The following is a 22,592-nucleotide window of genomic DNA, read 5'->3' as shown; positions in this document are numbered from 1 at the left end:
CCAGGCCGCCCCCTTGCCTGTGAGGCAGGTGGCGCTCCCCGGGACCTTCTTCCAGTAGTCTCCCGCCGGGTTCTTGTCGCTGATGCCGTAGCGGCGGGCCAGGTCACCGTTGGGGCAGCGGGCCCACACGGTTCGCGGGCTCAGTGCCAGCTGGCACGCCTGCAAGCCTGTGGGTGGACGGGCCTGTGGGTCTGGCTGCGGGAAGGCCACCCCGCCCCCAGGTCTGTGGCAGGGGCTGGCAGGGACGCCTGGGCAGCACCGGCACCCACCTGGCACGTGCTCCCAGTCGGTCCCCACGGGCATCTCCTCCGTGATCCCCACACGCACGTGCACATTCCACCTGCTGTCCAGTGCCCACAGCATCTGGTCATTGGGGCTGGAGTGTACGCTGACCAAGGTCACCCCAGCGGGCTGCGAGAGGAGGGGGTGACATCCTTAGGGGAGGCAGGAACGGGGCTGGGGACGAGGGCGGGAGGCTGGAGGGCTGAAGTGGTCAGTGACAAGGGGCAGCCCCGGGGAGGGAGACCAAGGGTCCCTGTGCCCACCCACCTGCCCACCCTGAGGCCAAAAGAAGGCTTGGGGGTCTGGGCAGCCAGAGGTGGCGCGTGACAGCGACTAGGATGCAGGTTTGGGTGCTGAGGGTGTCACGGGCCAACCTGTGCTGGAGACAGCACATGTGGTCAGGGGCTCGGACGAGGGGCGGGTCTGTGGCACCCACTCCTACGCCCTGCACTGGGGCCACAGCCCCCAGAGGCCCAGGAAAGACCATGGGAGGGAAAGGCTGGAGCCAGTCTGAGGGCAGAGGGGTCCAGAAGCAGCATGTGGAGATGCTCCTGAGTGTCGTGAGGGTCCCGCTGGTCACCTGGTACCCAAGACATGGGGCCAGAACCAAACCCCACGGCAAAGCACATGGAGCTGGAGGACCAGAACAGGGATGGCCTCGCACCCCGCCAACCCAGTTTGATCGCCAGCACGACACAGGGTTCCCAAGGGTTGCCAAAGGTGACTCCTAAGTACGGAGCCAGGAAAAGCCCCTGAGCACCACTGGCTGTGGCTCCCGAACCAGAACCAGGCCCACAGAGGCCGGGTCCCCAACGTCCGGGAAGGTCCTTTCCCCTGCAGTGCTGCTGACGAAGGTGACCCTCTGAACTCAGAGCAGACACGGCTGCAGTGAGACAGCACAGGAGGCTCTGGCCTTGCACGGGAGACCTCTCACCCGCAGCGGCACAAACGGTCGCGTGATCCCTGGGCTCAGAGCTGGAGTGAACCCTGAGGCTGGCGCTCCCATGCTGTACGCAGCGCCCCTGGTCTGATGCCGAGCCCTGCGTGCGCGTGGGCCCGCAGGACTGCTGGATGCGGCCCACTCCCGCCCCCTCCCTAAAAGATGTGCTTTGGAACTGGAGCAAAGTACAGAGGGTAAGGCCCTGGCTGCGCATGAGGGTTCGGTCCCCAGCATCCTATCTGGTCCCCCAAGTGCCACCAGAAGTGATTCCTGAGTGCAGTGCAGAGCCAGGAGTAACCCCTGGGCGTAGCTGGGTATGGCTCAAAACAAAAGAAACTCCCAAACTCTCAACCCCACCCTCGGGGCTCTGTGAGGGAGGCGCCCGGTGCCCGCCTTCCTCCATGGGTCCTGTGGAACCCATGGCAGCCCTCTACTCCTAGACCCTCCACTGCAGGCCAGGCAGCTGCGTCACGGCTGTGTCCTGTCTGTCTCTGTCCTGTGTCAGCAACAACTGCACCCCACCGAGAGGGCTGGGCCAGGGGGCGGGATGGGTGGCCAGGGACCTGCAGGGGGCAGGCGGGTGGAGGGAATCGGGAGTCCCAGAGGTCTGAAAGAATCGAGGGACCCACACATGGTGGAAAGCTCCTGCGGAGGGACAGTGCCAGGAGGCAGGGAGGCCCCTGGATCACTGCCGTATTTCGTACCTGCAGAGACCAGCAAGCACAGACACGAGCACAGAACACCCCGCAGAGGTCCTGGGTGTGCCCCCGCCCTGCCTCCCTGAAGCTGACCCACACACAGGTCTATCATGCTGGGAAACGAGCCCCTGCCAGGGATGGTGGGGGAGCCTGTATGGGGTCACTGGGACTAGGCAGCTTGTGCGCACGCTTGCACTGGCCCCCTTTCAAACTCTGGGGATAGACAAAACTTTGAGCTAAACTCCCAGGTGCGTGGTGCTGGCTGGTGGGGGTTACCTTTAAAGAAACACTGTTCGATGCGCTGTCAAGTAGGCCAACCCTGCAGACTGCAGAGAATATTTGCCTACCACTCATCAGAGAAAGGGCTGGTATCCGAGGTGCAGAAACACCAGGAGAGGCTAGAGCGACAGGGCAGTGGGAGAGCGATTATCTTGCACGCAACTGACCCAGGCTCAATCCCTGGCACCCCACATGGTCCCCCGAGCACACCAAGAGTGATTCCTGAGTGCAGAATCAGGACTAACCCCGAGCACTGCCAGGCGTGGCTCAAGTCAAAACCAAACCAAACATACAAGAAAAAAAAAAAACACCTCCCATTGGTAGAAATCTACAGTGGAAAAAACCATCCAGCCCCACCAAAAAACAGGGAGAAGAGTTAAACAGAAACTTCCTCAAGATATACAAATGCCCAAATGGCACTTGAAAAAATGCTCGGTATCACTAATCATAAGATATCTGCAAATAAAAATGAGATAGCACCTCCCTAGACTGGCACTCATTAAAAACAAAAACTAGGAACTGGGCTTCTGTACAGCCTGATAATCCCGCTCCTGGGCTTGTATCCACCTGCAGCGGGCCTGAGAGAAAACACTGGGCTGTCTGGCACTCTGTGACTCCGAACTGAAGAAATGAAATAAATAAATGAACGCAGACCTCTTTCTAATGCCATGCACAAAAGTCAAGTCAAAATGGATTAAAGACCTTGATATCAGACCTGAATCCATAAAGCTCACAGAGAAAAACATAAGCAGAACTCTCCATAGCATTGAAGCTAGAGGCATCTTTAAGGATGAAAAAGCACTGGCCACAAAAATGGAAGCAAAGATAAATAAAGGGAATCACATTCCATTAAGCAGCTTCTGCACCTCAAAGGAAACAATGACCAGAATACAAAGGCAGCCCACACATTGGGAGAAATGATCTGCCCATCAAACATTTGATAAAGGGTTAATATCCAAGATACAAAAACCACTGGTAGAACTTTACAAGAAAAAACATCCAACCCCATCAAAAAATGGGGAGAAGAGATGAACAGAAACTTTCTAGCACTGCTGGTGTGGCCCCAAAACAAGAAGAAAGAAAGGGACGATGGGGGGGAGAGGGAGGGAAGAAGGGAGGGAGGGAGGGAGGAATAAAGAAAGGGAGGGAGGGGAGGAGGGAGGGAGGGAGGGAGGCAGGCAAGGAGGGAGGCAGGGAGGGAGGAAGGAAAGAAGGAGGGAGAGAGGGAGGGAGGAAAGAAGGAAGGAAGGAAAGAATCAAATTATTTTTTTGAGAAGGGTAAATTATGGGGCCTGACTAAAGTCCGAGGCCTGCTCTAATTGCCCGGAATGTGGGGGCCTCAGAGCTTGATGGGGGGTGGGTGCCACAAACAGTGGGGTAAGAGTGACCCTGCGGTGGCCCAGCTAGGCCTTAGGGACAAGGCAAGATCACTGGACCCCTTCTGAGCAGCTGCAGCACCCAGAGACTGACTCCGACCCCGGAGAAGAGTTCAGGGTCCAGGCAGGTTGTTTGCTGGCGGCTGTCCTGGCAGTGCAGGAGAGTCCAGCTAAGTCCTGTTGGCTGTGGGCATCTCTGAAGATGTCCGTGTGCCAAGGCCCATCAGTTGAGACTCCTGGCCATGCTCTGGGAGCACTGGTGGGTACCCACTTCCACCGCACTCCTGGGGGGCCCCCAGCATCGGGCCTGGAATTCTGGGATGCAAGAATCTCTCTCCTCCAGCAGTGCAGGACCCTGGAGAAGGCACGGGGGGCAAGGCCAGTGACCAGGGGCTGGAAGGGTATGGAGAGTCCCGGGGGAGAGGTGGGCTGGGTGCCATGTGTGCCCGTGAGTGACTGCCAGCATGGCCACACCATCCTGCAGCTGAAGCAGCAAACTCGGAGATGCTCGGCATGACTATAAATATTCCCCATCCTCCCAAGCGTGGCACTGAGTCATTTGTTTTGAGTTCTTTGCCGAGACGTCGACCCGAGTGGGCTGGAGGAGGGTGGCTTTTCCTGGGAGTGCTGGGAGACAGGGGCGTGCAGGAACCCAGGTCCGACTATGGTGGACAGGCCCAAGCAGCAAGTGGACCATGAGGTCCAAGCCTGCTTAGCAGCAGCAGGTGGGTCCGCACCCGAGAAGTTGGCCCTGCACCATGCCAGGCCGAGGGGTCCCCCAGACCGGTCTGCCTGCGGAGAGGCCGAGCTGGGAAAAGTGCTGGGTGGAAATCTGTGTCAATGGAGAGCCCGACTCCATGGGGGCATCACACTGATGGAAGCCCCCTGACCGGTGCCCTGAGGAGGGACCAGGACTCACTCCCACAGCCTGTCTGGCAAGTTCTGCATCACTCAGCATAAGCTTGCAGGCCAAGGGGCTGGAGAGTAAGTGCAGAGGAGAGGGCTCCTGCCTTGCATATGGCTGACCCAGTTCAATCCCTGGCATCCCGGAGTTCCCAAGTCCCCCTGGAGTGATCCCTGAGTGGAAAGCCAGGAACGAGACCTGACACAGTCAGGTGCGGTCCCCTCGCTTACCTGCACTGGGGGCTCGATCATAATCCAGGCTGGAAGCATCAGACTGGGGTTCAAAGGCTGGGTCCCCACACGGAAGTAAACTCCACCCCTAGAGTCACAGGCCCAGACATGCTGGTTTCCACATGCCAAATTGGTCAGCTTGATGGAGCCTGTAGGCAAGCAGAGTGACGGTCATGGACTCGGATTCTGAACATCAGGATAGGGTGACGCTGCACATGAGCTCTGCGACTGAGAATGCCCCTGTCCTGGGCTGGAGAGGCACTGGCCTTGCAAGCAGCAGACACACATTCGACCCCCCCGACACCCCATATGGTCCCTAAAGCCCTGTGCTCACTGAGCACAGAGCAGAGATAAACTGGGGTAGGAAAGAGCTTGAGCATTGCTGGGTGTGGCCAAAATACTCTTCCAACCCCTGGAAAAAGAAATGTTTTTTAAAAACTGGTATTTGGTTATGCCAGCAAATAGAGCATCAGTGAGAGTTAGCTAGCAGGGCAGACAGTCAGGTTCCTGGATAGTGTTTCAACCTTTCAAATGTGCAGCAAGAGTTGCTGTTGTTCATACCTGAGGTTCAGGCCCCAGCAAGGTCAGACAGACCCAGATTCCCCAGAGATGGACCTAGGCGACCCAGAGTGAAGGGTGCTTGATTCTCTGTGCTTGGTTCCCAGGGCTGGAACTCGGCATTTGAGGACGTACCAGTGTCCTCCCTGCAGACAGCTCCCTGTCCCTCTGGGCAATGAGTCTGGTCTAGAGGCCACGGGCCAGAACCAGTATGTCCGCTCCTGGTCTGGTGCCTCTCTCTCAGGGGACTGAACCTGTCCCTTTCCCAAAGGCCATTTCCTGGGGCATGAGGCAGGCTTGCCAGTCACCTCATGACCCTCTGGTCATTTCCACACTGGTGCTGGGGAGTCAAACTCCGATGGCCATCCCTGTAGACATTGCCGGTGAATGTGTGCTGCTTTTCTGACTGAGATGAGGTCCAATGCATGTGTACCTTTAGCTCTGGTTTTTTTTTATTGCTCTGGGCTAATCACTCAGCGATGTTCAGTGTTGACTCCTTGCTCTGTGCTCTGGGGACCATACATGGTGCCAAGGATCAAACCGGGTTGGCTGCACGCAAGACAATGCTCTATCCTCGGGATCTCTCTGCCCCCCACTACCTTTAGTTGGACAGAAACTGGTTTTCCTGTCTAACTGGTCCCATGCCTCGGCAGTGGGCACTGGCTACCCATGACCTCACCAGCATTGGGTTTGGGTACTAGGGCACTCTGTCAGTAAGAGGCTCTGGCCAAAGGGCTGTAAGAAGTGACTCGTCTCTGCTAAAAGAAGCAGAAGCGAGCAGGCAGCAGGCCGGGAGCGAGAGCAATGCAGTGAGACCAGTGAGCCTCCCGGAGACAGTCTACAAGGGCACGGGCGGGTGAGAGCAGTGCTGGAGCGTCATGCTGTTGACAAGAGTCCTGTCATGAGCACTGCCACCAACCCAGACAGGCCACAATCTTTTTGCCAAGCTGTCTGTTTTTTCCCTCCCTTTTTAACAAGTTTACCCTGTTCAACAAAGCAAAACTTCCTTTTAGTACTTCTTTTGTGTGTGTGTGTATGTGTATGTGCGCGTGTGTATGTGTGCGCGTGTGTATGTTTGGGACACACTGGGTGATGCTCAGGGGTTACTCCTGGCTCTGCACTCAGGAGTTACTCCTGGCAGTGCTCAGGGGATCATATGAGATGCTGGGGATTGAACTCGGGTCGGCTGTGTGCAAGCAAACTTTCCCCACTGTCATATTATTCGGCTCCTAGTTGCTTTTTAATTCAAAGTTTATAACAAATGTGGCTCTTATTTGGTGTTTTACTACCAATAAAAAATGTCTGTGTAAATTACTGTATAATGTAATCTGATTTGTAAACTAGAGGCAGAAACTGACAATGAATATTTCTTCATTAAATGCTGTGACCAAATGAATTCAGCTACAATTTGCAACTGTTGCTAAACATTCTAACACTTGACATAATACATATTTATGGAAATATTATATGAACCTTAAATATTTGCTAAATGATGCAAATTCTCTTCCAAAAATTAGCAACTGTAAGAAATCAAAATATCATCTTCATACCCCAGACCTGGATTTGTGTCCAAGGCTTAAGAATTCTGGACTGAGGGCTGGAGCAAAAGGTTGGCATCTGCCTTGCAGGTGACCAACCCAGGTTCAATCCCTGGAACTCCACAGGGTCCCCCGAGCCTGCCAGGAATGACTGCTGAGCTCGGAGTACCACTGGGTGTGGCCCAAAAACTAAAAGGGAAATAAAAAAACTTTTGGACTGAATCCTAAACAGCTATCAACCTGCCCCTTCTGCAGAGCACAGAAGTCGCCTTGCGTGTCTTTGGTACAGGGGTCTCATACACGGATCCGGGGCTCGCCCACACCTCTGGTTCCATGGATGCTGTGTCACGAAGTCCTAACCCATTGCAGCCCTGCGCTGCCCACGCCATGCTGGACTTTGCTCTGTGTTAGAGAGAAGCTTGGAAGTCAGGGTCTGCATGAGATGCTGGCAGCACTAACAGCCCCGCGCCTCCTGCCTCTGGCCCTGGGAGGAGGATGGCTTGGGCAGCACTGATCGCCCATCTAGCTGAGGTGACTGGGACAGTGTCTCCTACCTGCACCCCAGCAGCTCAGTGGCAGTCGGCCAGGACCCAGAAAGAGACAGGCTCGAAAGGACTCTGACATGAGTAACAAGTCACAACGTTCCTGACGGTTTCATCTGCTGGCAGAGACAAGGCTAAGCGAGTGGAGACCAAGAGAAGAGAGAAGAGCACCCCACAGTCTGAGAGGAGAGCACCTATAGCCTGAGAGGAGAGCACTCAGTCTGAGAGAAGAGCACCCAGTCTGAGAGGAGAGCACCCCAGTCCGAGGGGAGAGCACCCTGTCTGAGAGGAGATCACCCACAGTGTGAGAGGAGAGCACCCACGGTATGAGAGGAGAGCACCCAGTCTGAGAGGAGAATACCCACAGTGTGAGGAGAGCACTCAGCCCGAGAGAAGAGCACCCAGTCTGAGAGGAGAGCACCCGTCTGAGAGGAGAGCACCCACAGCCTGAGAGAAGAGCACCCAGTCTGAGAGGAGAGGACCCAGTCTGAGAGGAGAGCACCCAGTGTGAGAGGAGAGCACCCATAGTCTGGGGTGAGGGGTGCTCTGCAGGTCAGGGGCACTCAGTGGGCTCTTGCCAGGCTGCAAGCGCCCATGACCAAGTTTTCTGATTTTCCTGTATCTTACTGGGCTGCTCCGGGCTCAGAGGACCTTGTGGGGCTCAGGAGAACCCAGGAGATGTTCTGGGCCTGGAGCCAGCTCCTGGCAGGGCAAGTCTGGGAAGGACACGGGTCCCCTGCCCCCAGAGCTGTCCCGTCGATGGTGGGCATTCCCAGCACACGCCTGAGTGGAACCTGTGCCCTGAGGGAGTGAGGAGATCTGTCCACCTGAGTCCAGGCCTTGCCTGCTGGCCTGGCCGACAGCACGCAGGCGCTCAGAACAGTCCTTGGCTTCGGCAGGAATCCCTGAGCAGACAAGAGGCAGGGGCTGGGTCCCATGCACAGCTGCAGGCGGCAGATGGGACACAACCAACCCTATCACCTGAGCGGGCGCCGCTCGGAGGTGTTTCAGGCACCGATGCATGTCTCGCTGGGGGACTGTCACTCCTGCGTCCCCCACAAGAACCACTGCCCAGCAGTGGGCAGGGTAGAGGCTGCAGCTGCAGAGCCCAGCAGAGAGGGACAGGCGGCGCCAGGGACACAGCAGAGCAGGGTGGACACGACACAGGGGCCATAGGGGGGTGGATACAGCACGGGGGGGGAGCAGGGGGTGGACACAGCACGGGGGAAGTAGGGGGGTGGACAGGGGGTAGACAGCACAGGGGGCAGCATAAGGGGGTGGACACGGCCCAGGCAGAGCACACCCTCAGTCACACCCTGGCTTCTTTAGCTGAGACGAGAGCTGCTTTAGTCGGTCAGAACTGTGGCAGCCAGGACAACTGACCCCTCCCCACAGCCGCACCTGAGACAGGCATCCGTGGGCTGCAGGAGGACAGACGCACCCTCCCGCTTCTCCCCTTCCTCCCTCTGGCCTCCCTGGGAGTGCTCAGCCCCCTGGCATCAGCGCCAAGCAGGAGGTCGTGGCCGCCTTGAGAGGGGTACGTGCCGCTCTCACTGGCCGCTTATTCCCGGGCTGAGTGAGTCAGCTCTGCCTGCCTGGAGACAGCAGGAAAGCAGCCGCTGGCGTGAGAGAGTGGCTGGTCTAGGAGGGCAAAGTGCGCTGTGCCACATCAAAGATGCCAAGTCCACAGACCGGCAGAGATAGCTGCACCCCAGGAGTTTCCAGCCACTGACTCCCAGGCCCCAAGACCTGGGCCCTGAGGAAGGGAGCAGAGCGCCCCGAGAGCCAGAGCTCATTTCCTCTGACAGTGGCCGGCCCACTCCTGGGATCCGGCCACTGATGCAGTATCATGCGAGGATTCACACAGTCATGCCGACGGCACACGTCACGGCACGAGACGGCCATACCTAGCTGGGACAGGTCCAGCCTGGTCCAGGTCATGCCCGTGGGGCAGCTCTTGGACAGGGTCCTGATGAACACCTGCCCGAGGCTGTCCAGGGCCCAGAGTGCGTCCTGGCAGGCGGCGTAGGCCCGCATCTCGGCGTCGGGCGGCAGCTGCACGGTGGACGGGCGGGCCTGCGCGCTCTGGGCGCTCACGCTGCACAGGTCCTTGCTGCCCTGGCACAGCCACAGGGAGCTTCCTGCAGAAGAGGGCCGCCTGTCACTTGCAGGCAGATGCTCGGCGTCCCACCCCCAGCGGCAGGAGGCAGCCCCCATGGCGGCCCTACCCCTCCTCCTCCTCTTCCTCCTCCTCCTCCTCCTGTGCAGGCGGCTGGAGAAGGGGGACTGAGGCAGAAGTTTCACTTCCTGCTGCGGCCCTTCCCCAGTGTCGGGGCACCAAAGCCACCCTCAGCGCTGAGCCCCACGCTGTGGGCAGAGACAGCCCAGCACGCCCGCTGGACTCTGCCCAGGAGAGGCTGGTCCGCCTCAGGCGCCTTGTCACATGCCCATGGCGGCCTTCCGGCTCTCTGGTTTCTTTGGGAAGTGCAGGCAGAGCCTGGCCACTTCCCTCTTGCCCAGGGCAGTGCTGGCTCCCAAGCTGACCTGTGCCCGGGATGGAGCCCAGCTAGGGGTCAGCTGCCAGGGGCCGGGGTCAGTCCTCACCCTCAGATGTGAGAGCCCTCCCTCTGGGGACACAGACCAGGCCGCCCAGCTCGGGCACTCGCTCACAGCCACCCCCTTTGTCTAGCACCCCAGCGCGTCTGCCTGGGCAGTGGTTGTAACTTTTCACCTGCTGTGCACTGTGCCTCTCAACCAACCTTCCTTTGTGGGGGCCGTGGACGCCAACACAAAGGCCCATTTTGTGGTGGACGCCGTCCCTCGGGGCACGACAGCATTCCAGTGGGTGCCTAGGGAGAGAAGAGGGCACAGGTCCAAGGGCGGCCACCGTGCCAGCTCCCTCCGGCACTCCCGGGGCTTCAGGCAGCAGGACCTGAAACAGGGCCATGCCCTGCTCACAAGTGACTACAGCTGGCCACATCATAGTGGCAAGAATACCCCCAGGAGGCTGCCATGCAAGGGTCCGGTGGTGAGAATGGCGTCAGTATTCCTGGCCCACCCTGACCCCTCCAGACCCTGCAGGGCCTGGGCCTGGTGGGCACTGTGGGAGGGGGTTGCCGAAAGATGAGAGACACCCACCGACAAGACTTCCTTTAGCGACATGGAACTCATTCTTGCCAGAGGAGATCCAGACACCACTGGCGCTCACTCCCAGGAGGCTGGGCTGGCACTGGAGCTGCTGAGACCAAAATGCCAGGCGCAGTTTGTCCGCCACCTTCTCAACGGGCACCTGGGCAGCTGTGGCCACTGAGTGTGTGGCGTGGATGATGGTCTGGAAGAGGCTGCACTGGTCGAACACCACGTAGTCTGTGATGCTCACCTGGGGACGGGGGGGGGCAGGGAGAGAAACCTGCTTGCAGTGCTGCCCTGAGCTCCCCAGTGGTCATTGCTGGGAGAAGGCGTGGCCGGGTGCCGCCAGCACCAGGCATGTAGCATACACACAGACACACACACAGTAAGACACACACACAGGCACACACACACAGGCAGGCACACACAGGCAGGCACACACACAGGGAGGCACACATGCAGGAAGACACACACGCAGGCAGGCACACACACAAGCATACTCACAGGCAGGCACACACACAAGCATACACACAGGCAAGCACACACACAGGCAGCAGGCATACATATGTGCATCACACAATGACCTGAGCACATGCAGCCAGGCCCAGTGCTTCTTTGTAATTTCTCCCGAGCCAGAAGCAGGCCTAGTTTACCCACTTTTACTGAACGCCTCTTTACAGCCAGTTTTCATTATTTCCTGATCAGACACCATCCCCTCAAGCTTCCGAGTCTTCCCAGTAAGAAGGGATCATTTTTGCCTTCAATCTAGGTACTTCCAAAGGAGATAATAAGTCTCCAATACTTAGAATAGTGATGAAAAGTTTAAGCAGATTCTAAGCAGGGTGTCAGAGTCACTCATGACTGAAGCAGAACTGGACGGTCTCATGCCCAGCGGCCTCCCCAGGGCAGCCCCGGACGCTCAGACCCACCCGCCTCGAGTCTGACGAGAGCTGGACACCGGGAAGGCTGGGGCTCTGCAGACACCAATGGTGCCTTAGGGCGCGGGTGACACCCTGGAAGACCCCGCAGGCCAGAGCACCCCCTCACACACTTTTGAGCCCCTCCTGCCGGGGGCGGGCACCAACACTCTTCTCCGGGGCGGAAACGCTGTTTACTCTGTTGCCTTTAGAGCACGCTGAGATGGGTGAATTTTAATTGTGGGTTGGGCGTCCCAGACCTATTGTCTAGCCTCTTTTCTTAGTACATTTGTTCAGCATTAAACATCATTATTATCCAGGTCTTCAAGTGGAAGTCACTGGGCTTATTTAGTGTCTAACGATGGGTTTCTCAGGAACGCCCCCGGTGAAAGGAACAGAGCCAGGTATGGAAGTTGACAGCTCACGAGGCCTTCTCTATGGGCAGGGCCTCCCCTTCCGCCTCAGTGTGACCCCCAAACACAAGAGAACAGGGGTGCTGCCATCCCTCCTGCCTTCCAGGGAGCAGGCAGGGTGATGGGGGAAGCAGTTCTAGCCCAGGGCAACTCCTGCGAAGAACCAAGCACCACCTACTTGCCACCAGTGGTCATCGTCTCCTTGGGGCTTCTTGGGCATGATGCCAGTTCGAAACCACAGGTGTCCGTGGACATCCAGGGCCCAGAGTGTCTGCTGGTCCCCGAGGGTGATGCACACTGGCTCCAAGGCCTGCCGCTCACTGCAAATGGGCCAACACAACAACACATGGGGTCAGTGCCCACACTCACAGTGTAGGGGGCTGGTGTGTGTGGGGCAATGGGCCACCTGCAGTCCTCCACTGGTCTGCTGTGCCTATATGGCAGTGTCAGAAGCACAGAGGCCCAGAGCGGAGAGCGGTGAGGACAGTGACGAGGTGTGGACAGAGCATGAGGGTGGAGTACCTCCCTCCCCCCACCAAGGAAGCAACCGAAAGCTCCCGTGCCCACACCCTCACCCCCCAGCCCTTGTGCCAGGCTGTGCCGGCCACTGCTATTGACACATCCTGCTCCTCCCCTCCATGAGGGCAGGCCTGCAGCTGTCCCCTTCAGACACCCAGCCTGGCCAGCTGGGGCCCATGACAGACACACTGAAGTTGAGTCGTTTGTAAACTGCCAGCAAAAGACCACATCTCGTTTCCCCAAGAACTCTAACAAAAGGGCTTTAATTCTGTGCCTGAAAATCTGGACAATATAAGGTGACTGTCACAATTCTGAGAGCAGATTTGACGGGGCCGACGGAAAGGAAGGTGGACATCTGGCTTTGCAGTGCCTGGAGACTGGGGGACGTCCCCAAGTTGGATGTTTTGTGGAGCACAGTCAGGAGACATGGGGACCCCCCGCAGCCTTAGAAGTGGCTCTGACCCTCCCGGGGAGCCCTGGAAGCAGCACTGCCTGGGCAGGGCCCCTGCGTACCTGACGATGTCACACTTCCACTGCTCCCCCTCGGGGCAGAAGGTGCTCACGCCCTCTCGGTACAGCAGCGCCCGCTGCTCCGTCAGCGCCCAAACCACGCAGCTGCGGGCTGTGACCTGTGCCAACGGGTACGGGCAATCGACCTTCAGGGCTCGGGCACAGGGGCGGTCCACGCTGAGACCTGCCAGGGGACAGAGGGGCCCAGAGGCATCGTCAGGACCTGCACTCTCCCCCACGTGGCCTCGGCTCGCTCCCCTGCTCCACTGTCTGTGGTCACGGATTGGGGAGCACAGAACTCTCAGGGGTCCCCAAGGGGTTCCAGTGTTCTGCAAGAACAGGCTGAGTCCCCAGCCCCGCTTTGTGGTCTCCACCTCTCCTTGCAGACAAGGGTGGACAGGGGCTGGCTCGCAGGCCTCCAGCCCATCCGGCAGGGCAGGGCAGGGCAGAGGGGCTTCCCTTTCCCTGCCCCTGCCCAGCCCTGACAGGACCTGCACCTCTAGTCACCGCCCCGTGCCCTGCTCAGTGAGCTGCCCTGGCTGGTCAGGGCTCATTTTCCAGACAGACAGGTGGCTGTGCAGCAGGAGGGGGACATGTGGGACTGCCCAGCCAGCAGCCAGAGGGGGCAGGGGTCCGAGCCTGGAGCCAAGAAACGCTGCTGACTCAGCAGTGCTGGGGCCAACTGGTATTCTGAAGGGAAAGCAGGTGAGGCCGAAGGCCCGGTTTGGGCACAGCTGAAAGCCTGAGTCTCAGGCAGCACCTGTCATCACGAAGTCACTGGGTGACGCCCCGCTCACGTGCACACGCGGGTGGAAGGCAGTGCTCACAGGGATCCCCCTCATCCTGTGAGCTGTGGACCCTAGCACGGCAGAGCCCCCCATGACCACTCCTGGCATCAGGCGCCCAGACCCCCACTCGATGGTGACTCAGTGTCAGCAGCAGGAACTTCCTCTGAGCCGGGCTCTCCCGCACAAGTGTTCAATTCAAACTGCTTCCTGCCAGCACCGCTGGGACGTGGGGCCGGAGGCGAGAGGCAGTTACCTGTCTGCAGGTACAGGTCCCCGTTGGTCCTGATGACCCAGGCCGTGTCATCGCTCAGGGCCACAAACACCGCCTGGGGCAAAGCCTCGTACCAGTGCCGCTTCCCCTTGACCGTTACTTTCCCACAGGCGAAAGCGCGGTTTGACTTCTGCTCGATCTTCCAGAGAAGGGCACCTGAGCGAACACAACTCAACTCACTGTCCCGCCAACAATGACCGTCAGTCACACCCCAAAACCAGCGCAGGGAAAGAGCGTGGCCGGGCCTGAACCTGGGAGTCCTGCCCGCAGGCCCCTTTCCCACTCCTGCAGGGCTACAGGGGAATGGCCGGGGAATGGCCAAGCCAGCACAACCCTGTGGGCATGGAGCGCAGCACGCGGCTGTCAGGGGCGAGGAGATATACACAGGAGCAGGGTGAGGTCAGCATCTGAGTGCTGGGAACAAAGGACAGGAGGCAAAGAAATGGCCAGTGACCCCCACAGGACGAGGCTGTCCTTTCCCCACTCAGGGAACTGACCCGGTGACTCAGCATGGTGACTGGGCTAGCAAGCATGAGGCTGTCGAGCCCAGAGCCGCCTCATGAGTGAGTGACCAGGACCAAGCAGTGAAGGGCCCACGAGTTGGGCAGCGCCCAGGGCAAGGGTGAAGCTGTGTCTGAACTAGCCACAGCTGGCGGGGAGATAGAGCGCAGGATCTCGGTGGGAGGTGGCAAGACTGGAATGGGCAGTGCTAAGACCCACAGAGAAGTGGACAGCCACACCTACAGCATGGTGCCACAGCACTGGCCGCCAGGGACACAGTGGTGCGTACCATCAAGCAATCGAACCTACGGGCTCAGAAGCACAAGGCAGCCTGCACCCTGGGGAGAGACGCACAGGCCCTCGGGGGCTCTGGGAGGAAGCAGCTAGCTGCTCCAGCTCTGGCCATGTAGGCCTCACAGCAGTGGCCAGGTACGCAGCACACACGGTGGGCGTTAGCCCAGGCTGCTCTGCCTCCCTACAATGGCCCTCAAGCTGGGCCAGAGGGTGGATGTGGCCCAGATTTACTGCAGCCCCTCTCACAGCCAGGGGGGTCATCACTCCCCAGAGCACTCATGTGACTCATGAGAAACTTTCCAAAAATGTGGGCTGGAGAGATAGCACAGCGGGTAGGGCATTTGCCTTGCAAACGGCCAACCCGGGTTGATTCCCGGCATCCCATATGGTCCCCTGAGCACCGCCAGGAGTAACTCCTGAGTGCAGAGCCAGGAGTGACCCCTGAGCATCGCCGGGTGTAACCTGAAAAAGCAAAAAAAAAAAAAAGAAACTTTCCAAAAAGGAAACCAAGGACTGCATGTGTCCAGCATGCCCACTGCTCCCCAGCACTGCGGAGAAACAAAAGCACGGTAGATTTTTACAAGGAGTTAGTAAATCCTTCAAAAAAACCCCCAAACTTTCCAAACTTAAGTGTTGCTGACACAGGGAGCAGTAAAATCCCTGGACGAACAACGAACTATCCGCTACACCCTGCACACGGGGCCAAGCGGAGCCCACCTTTGACCCTGGAGACCCTCGGCCTTGCAGTGAAAGGCCAGTCTCCCCAAGGCGGGCTGTGCCACAGGGATGCCAAGCAGAGACCAACCTGAGGGCGAGACCGCCACCTGCTGGACGCCGTCTTCGAACTTGTGCCAGCGCAGCCCGGCGCCCGGCAGCGCGCTGCAGAAGAGCCCGCCTCTGCTGTCCAGGCACCACACGTGTTTCTCAGAGATGGCCAGGCTGAGGATGCCACAGCCGGGGCCCGAGTAGACCATCCAGCTTTCTGCAAACTGACGTGGTCAGAGCTGTGAGTCCCGGCAGAGGCACCGGTCAGTGGCACCAGGTGGGGGCCCCCGGGACCACCTGGTGTGCCCCTCCACCTCCACCGAGCCCCGGGTGGTCCCCAACAATGCTGGACTTTGTGGTGTGTGCTCCTGCCCTTGTCCCGCCATCAGCGCTGCCCGGGAGAGGCAGCAGTACCACCCTCTACCCGGGAGAGGAGACACGGTTTGTCCTGTGTGGATGGAAATCTGCCAGAACACGCATGCTGCCTGCCTGAACCTGCGGGACCCCACCACACCGGGCTCCGGGTCTTGCTCCTGGGTTCTGTGCTCAGGAGCCACCCCTGACGGCTAGGGGCTTGGGGCTGGGTAGCGGGGCAAGATGCCGGTGCGATCCCTCTGGCACTATCTCTCTGGCACTGTCTCTCCAGCCCTTTTAAAAATCAGGGATGAGGCCTGGGTGGGAGCTCAGGGGTGAGTGTGCATGGCCGACACGCCGGAGGCCCGGGCACTGGGCTGGGAGCAGCCACACAGCATCGCCGAGGGTGGTTCCCAAGCAAAAAGCACACACAACGCCAAGGCTGGTTTTCACCGGTGAGTGGTTTCCTGAAGCACACACGAAATGCAGGTGGCTGTACCAGCTCCCACTCACAGAGGCGGGGCTTTGGAGAAGGCTGTCGGCCCTTCACATCCTGCCCTCCCCAGCCCCACGCAGCCATGCCAGGGCAGGAACAAGGACGCCTCCTGCTGGGGGAAGCGAGCCTTAGTGTGGCCTCAAGTCCACCTGGCGAGGAATGCCCGTATGCACCCTACTATTCCGCACATGGCTCACTGCCTTCACCTGTGTAGCCCACCTGTGACTCAGGCCCACGAAGGCAGCAGCCGGTCCCCAAGGAAACAGAGACACCCACTTCCGTGGCCCCTCTCAGAGCAAGCAGCAGCTGGGGCACGTCCAGGCAAGCGATGGCTGCCTGTGCTTCTCAGAGACGAGCTGGCCAGAGAGTGCGGGGCAAGGGCACCAGCCTTGCATGGGGCCAACACCTCTCACCTGGCACTACGCAGTCCCTCGAGCACCACAGAGAGTGAGCCCTCGCCCCCGGAAAAAGAAGTGAGCTGACCTGGGAGCTGCCCCCACCAGGCGGCTGACTCACACCCCCTCCCTCCGCCTGGAACAACTGCACTCATGATGATCACCCAGTGGGGGACACCCAGCACCACCAGGCACTGCATGAGAGGGCGGCCCACAGCCTGCGGGAATCAGGTGCTGTGAGACAGGGAGGGGAGCCGTTTGCGCTCCACTTTCTGGAACCTTTTTTTTGTTTGTTTTTGGGCCACACTCAGAGCTTACACCTGGTTCCGAGTTCAGGATCATTCCTGGAGGTGCTCAAGGGACGACATGAAGTGTTGGAGATCATACCTGGGGTGGCCACATGCAAAACAGGTGCCCTATCCACTGTACTAACTCTCCAGTCACTGCACTCTGCTTTCTGGAACGTTCTCTGCACTCTACTCTCTAGAATCTTCCCTGTGTTGTGCTTTCTGGAAACTTACCTGCCCTCTGCTCTCTGGGTCAGCCTCAGCCTGACCTCCCTGACGTGCCTGTGAGGCTGCTTGCTAGTCTGAGTGACCTGAAAGCATGTCCCCAAGCAGCAGTACAGCCTGTGGGTCCCCACTCACAGGCCCTGGCCCGAAGCACACGGCCAGTCCCATCCCCCAGCCCCCCGCCCCCCCAGCTACACACCTGGTCTGACTTGGGCAGCCCCGTGCCATCTGGGCCAGGCTGACCCAGCTCCTGCCCCGGGGAGCGACTGCCTCGGAGCTCTGTCACACTCGTCTCTGAGGACGAAGAGGGGAGCCCATGGGCGTAGATGTCTTCCTCATCGCTGGACGTCAGTGCCGGCTCCCGGGAAGGCGGTTCTGCGCGAGGCTCTGGGGCCCTGGTCGCCCAGGCTGAGACCGGACGAGTCTGCTGTCCCTCCACATCTGCACTGGCTTTCTGACCAGTGTCTCTGCCAGGGACCACGGGCTCGGGGTGGGTCCCAAGGTGGTCTTGCTCCTGGCTGGCCCCCTCAATGCTGCCCTCATCGGCTCTGGTCACCAGCGGCCACTGGTCAGCACAGGGGAACCAGCCAAGGCCAGGAGGCACTGGGGAGGATCCCAGGACCGGAACATCAGAAACAGGATGGGGGTCACCTGGCTCTAGGCACGTGGCCTCCAGGACCTGCTCAGCGCCATCCTGCTCTGGGCAGGGGGACTGTCCACTGTGCTGCGCAGGGCCCAGCTCCTCTTGCAGGCTGGAGACCTCACAGCCTTCTCCATCTTCCCTGGGTGGCAAGGGCAGGCTCTGCTCCCCACAGGGAAGCTCTAACTCCTGCGCAGGGTGTCCCAGGGGCACAGGGGTTCCTGGGGCACAGTCTTCACCAGGTATGTCAGGGCTAGGTTCAGGCACTTCCAGAACACTAAATGCTTCCGGGTCCATGTCCTGCAGGCTGTGGAGATTGCTCTCACCATCGGGAGACCCCAGGCTGCAGGAGCCCCCAATGCCGGGGGGCAGCAGGTCAGTGAGCAAGGCCTGGGGACTGTCTTCGGGAAACTCACAGCAGGGCGTGGAGTCCAGAGAGCTGGGGCATGTACTCCTGCTTCCGCCTTCTAAAGTACAACAGGGACAGTGAAGACCAGGGATGGCACCACGGACCAGAGACCAAAGTCAAACTCTCACTCAACAAAAACTGTATCTTCTGACCTGGGTTTGATCTCTGGCATCCCATATGGTACCCCCATATAGAATGTATGGGGGGAATAGTACGCCAGGAGTAATTCCTGAGTGCAGAGCCAGCAGTAACCCCTGAGCATCACTGGGTATGACCCAAAAAGCAAAACAAAACAAAACAAAAAAACCTGCAGCTTCCGGGCCCGGAGACAGCATGCACGAAGGCCTGGGTTCGGTGCCCACCTTCCCCACGCCCAGAGCCCCAAACACAGCTGAGGAGGTACCATAACACCCCCAAAATACAAAGGAAAATGATATTTTAGGGTTGGAGAGATAGCTCAGTGACCAGAGTGCAAGCACAAGGCTAGGATCAATCGCACCAGATGGTCCCCTGGGCACTGTCAGGCCCCACGAAAACCAACCTAACCCCCAAACCTGTTTTAAATGAAGGAATTTAATTACTGAAAAATATCTCCTCACCCTTTCTCTGTCTCTCCCCGCTCTCAGTGTTGGTTCCACACGTGAGGCAAACGTCCGATCGCTCAACTACATTCTGGCCTTCAGTAAGTTTTTCTAGTAAAATGACCTCAATGTAGGGTAGTTGAAAGGATACCAATACTGCACATTAGTGGCTAAGTGGCTCCCCCAAAACTGTTGGAACAACCGAGGGGGCTGTGCATGGTTTCTGGGATGGAGCGCATGCCTCACCAGGGCATGCTGGGAGGTTGATCTCCAGCATCACAGGGTCCCCAAGCACTGGCAGGTATTGACCTCACACCTCCACCCAAGTGATCACAGACTCATTTCCAAACTAATTAATGGCTTGGGAGTCTGGTCCACATCCCTTCTGTGCTGCAGTGCTCTCGGGGCGGGAGGGCTGACAGGCACCAAGAAACAAACACCTGCAAAGTTCTCTGCTGACTCCTTCACGCGGGGACATAACCAGCACCAAACAAGCCGACGCCTCCAAAAAGCATTCCATTCCCTAACACATCCCGCATCGTCAGGATTGTGCGTCTGATCACGAGGCATCCCATGCGGCTGGACCTGGCAGGCCCGGGGCCTCCCCCGTGCAGCCGCTCTGCACGCCCACCTGACTTGCGCCTCCTCCTGCGCTTCTTCACTTTGAGGGGCTTCACCACCAGCTCCTGGTCGAAGTCTTCCGTGCTGATGACACTGAACCTCTGTGCTGCGGGCTGGCTGCCTCTAGCCAGGGCCCCCGGGAGCCCAGAGCTGCTGTCGGTGGAGGTGAGTGAGCTGCTCCGGCTCCTGGGTTCGCTGGCTGCGGAGCTGGTCACCGAGTGGCCGCGGAGCCGAGTCTCGGTCCCTCCGGCTCCCACCGGCTTCTCTCCCCACTGTGCGCGGGAGCACTCGGCAGCCCCTGACACCTCCAGACTGTCTCGCCCTGAGGAAGAAATTGGGTTTCTTTACCAAGATGCTCTTACTGCACTGCACCAACCTGCGGGGTGCAGAGAAATGAGCGACACTCAAGGAACTGGCATAAGATTCCAAGGCACGGTTCCAGTACACAGGGAAATGAGCCCAAATCCAAAGCAGGGGAGTAACTTCGGCACAGCCCTCTGTAAATGACACAGCGGGAAGGCTCAGCTGAGCCTCCCAGGAGGGCTAGCGCATGCTTGACCAATGCCCCAGGAACATTTTAGGGCTCAAAGAACATCAGAAAAGAGCCCCGCCAGGAATTTAATTACTGAGTGCAGTAAGGAGTAATCCCTGAGTATCGCCGGGTGTGAACCAAAGTGCCCCCCCCCGAAAAAAAAAAATCAAAGAAAAAGAAAACTACACTTGCACCTGCCATGAAACTTGCCGAAACTGAGAAGAGAAAGGCAGCGCCCCCTACAGGGGACTGGAGGCAGAAGCTCGGGAAAATCACCGGGGAGTCAGGAGAGCAGGCTGGAGCGGTGGGACACCCAGGCCAAGCTCTGGCCCCCACCAAGAGCTAATGGCGTCCCCGCTCCCTGGACTTGTTCTCTCCCTGTGACACAGGTCACCAGGGCCAGAATTTTATACCCTCAGTGGTTGTGGCGCTGTGCTGCCAGGGCTGGAGCCTCAGGCTGGACCACAGGCTCTGGCCCTCTGGGGACCCGTGGGGAAGGGACACCACTTGGCGAAGAAGCCATGGTGAATGGCAGACAGCCTGGAACTGGGCTGTCCAACTAGGAGCAGCCTCAGTGGCAATAGCTATTCTGCATGTGTGAGGCCTGGGCTTTGACCCCTGGAACCACAATTTCTTTTTTTTTTAAATATTAAAACCAAATTCAAACAAGAGGAGACAAAATTAAAGTTGAGTTCCTCAGACACTCCCGTCTCCCAGGTCTAGCATCCTGTGGCCCTTGCACAGAGTGGTGGGCCCAGTCACCTCTGTCCCTTGAGCGCCAAGGGTCCCCAGCCCCCAAACTCGAGCCAGTTTAATTGCTCCCGTGAAAATCAGTGGGAATAGCACAGCCCCAAATGGGCCCTCCGTGGGGCTTGTCATCTTATGCAGTGGTTCACTCCCTCTGCACTCTCAGGTCTGCACTCTTCCGGGCCCTTGGCGTGCGGCTCTGCAGTGCCCCCTCTTGCCGCACTGCCTCCATTACAGAGACCGAGAAGGCCAGGTTCACTGCCTGCAACGCCCCCAACGCTTCTGCCTTCCACTGCCTCCAGCCGGCCCAGTCCTGCCTGAGGCCTCCCTGGTTCTTCTCTTGGTTTCTGGGCTGGACTACTGCTCAGCAGTGGGTCCCTTCTCTTCAGTGATGATGCCTCTATGCTCAAGAGACCCCAGCTGTGCCTGGCTGCTAAGCAAGGCCAGGTGCCAGTGATCAGTGATCTGAGACCCGCCCGTCGTCCCCCACTTCTACAGCACTCACAGGGCTGGAGAGAGAACAAGGGTTTGTGCTCTGCTGTGGACCCAGTTTGATCCAGGCACCCCTGAGCACTGTTCGGAGGCCAAAACAAAACTGGCACTTACGGAGGGCCTTCTGGGGGCCACACGCTGCACCAGGACACGGTGGGAGTCACAGGATCCACGCAGCAGAAAACAAAGCGTGTTGTGAGATCATTTATCACACAGGTAGTCTGAGCTGTGCCGGTAAGCAAACGACTCTGAAGTGGAGGTACATGCAGGCAAAGAGGGGAGCTGGGAAGCAGAGCACGCCGGAGCTCAGGAGGCCCTGGTGCCAAAGGGAAGGGCAGCAGGCAGAGGCCGCGAGGGGAGCCAGCAGTGGGCAGGAGGCCCTGAGCAGGCCGGTCAGCCGTGTAGTACAGGGAGGTGACCCATCCAGCAAGGTGCCAGCAAACAGCCCTGCATACTCAGGCATCCAGGGGCACCCAGCTGCCTCCTCCACTGCCTGTTCCCATCCCTTCACCCTCATGAACACTAGGGGGTCTCCACTGCAGGAAGTCAGCCCTTCATGTTCTCCTGAGATCCTGAGGGTCAGGCACTCAGTGTCTGCGGGTCCAGGCTATGCTAGACCGTCAGTAACCAGATCCTAGAGGAGCCCCAGGGACATAGCACCCGGGCGGTGCCTGTGGTGGGGCTTTTTGGTGCTTCACTGTCACAACTCCAGTGGGCGTGAACCACAAAGCTTAATAGGCCCAGAACACAGGGAAGGAGTCATCCCAAGGACAACCGGTTGGGGAAGGGGCCTGGGGCCCAGGAGGGCCTGAACAGGGGAGCACAGGCTTGGCATGCAGAAGGCTTGGCATACACAGGCCCTAGAGCACTGCCGACAGTGAGTGCCAAGACAAGGAGTAGTCCCTGAACACTCTCGAATCTTCCTCAGGTCTGTGCTTATACCATTAGTCCCACGTGTCTGGGAGGCTTGGAACTGACCCCTTCCCTGCCTCACACCCTGTTCCCCATCCTGCTCAGAGCAGGGCTTCTTAGCCTCTTCCACTCGCAACCCACTTGCTTGAGATCTTACACAAGTAGGTAAACAAATAAAGTGTTTGCTGATGAATTATAAAAAATCTTATGGGGGGGGTGTTTGGGCCAGGGTTTACTCTTAGCAGTGTTCAGGGCTGACTCCTGGAGGTGCTTGGGGGACCCTATGTGGTGTCGGTGGCTGACTGGATGCGGGTCAGCTGCAAGCACCTTCCCCACTATCTCTCTTGCCTCATAATGATATGTAAAATATTGGTTCTTCAGAGTTTCTGTAACTCTCACATTCAGTGACATGAGCCTTAAGTGGCCATGAGTGTGGTTAAGAAGTGG

General features: G+C 58.6%; 1 protein-coding gene across 1 annotated transcript in view; it reads right to left on the bottom strand.

Moving 5' to 3' along the window:
- TECPR2 (tectonin beta-propeller repeat containing 2) overlaps nucleotides 1-22,592 on the bottom strand; it is a 45,900-nt gene that overhangs the window by 1,122 nt on the left and 22,186 nt on the right. The window contains exons 7-18 of the mRNA XM_056113706.1: nucleotides 19,473-19,784; nucleotides 17,411-18,318; nucleotides 15,495-15,678; nucleotides 13,877-14,050; nucleotides 12,839-13,019; nucleotides 11,985-12,126; nucleotides 10,486-10,726; nucleotides 10,107-10,196; nucleotides 9,255-9,488; nucleotides 4,710-4,858; nucleotides 270-411; nucleotides 18-167 (exon numbers count right to left, since the gene is read on the bottom strand). Coding sequence (XP_055969681.1) covers nucleotides 18-167; nucleotides 270-411; nucleotides 4,710-4,858; nucleotides 9,255-9,488; nucleotides 10,107-10,196; nucleotides 10,486-10,726; nucleotides 11,985-12,126; nucleotides 12,839-13,019; nucleotides 13,877-14,050; nucleotides 15,495-15,678; nucleotides 17,411-18,318; nucleotides 19,473-19,784 — 2,907 coding nt within the window. The remainder of the gene's footprint in view (nucleotides 1-17; nucleotides 168-269; nucleotides 412-4,709; nucleotides 4,859-9,254; nucleotides 9,489-10,106; nucleotides 10,197-10,485; nucleotides 10,727-11,984; nucleotides 12,127-12,838; nucleotides 13,020-13,876; nucleotides 14,051-15,494; nucleotides 15,679-17,410; nucleotides 18,319-19,472; nucleotides 19,785-22,592) is intronic.

The sequence above is a fragment of the Sorex fumeus genome, unplaced genomic scaffold (assembly GCF_029834395.1).
Source record: "Sorex fumeus unplaced genomic scaffold, SorFum_2.1 ptg000022l, whole genome shotgun sequence".
NCBI lineage: Eukaryota > Metazoa > Chordata > Mammalia > Eulipotyphla > Soricidae > Sorex > Sorex fumeus.
The sequence above is the reverse complement of the archived record's forward strand: the minus strand, read 5'-3'. Positions and strand labels throughout refer to the sequence as shown.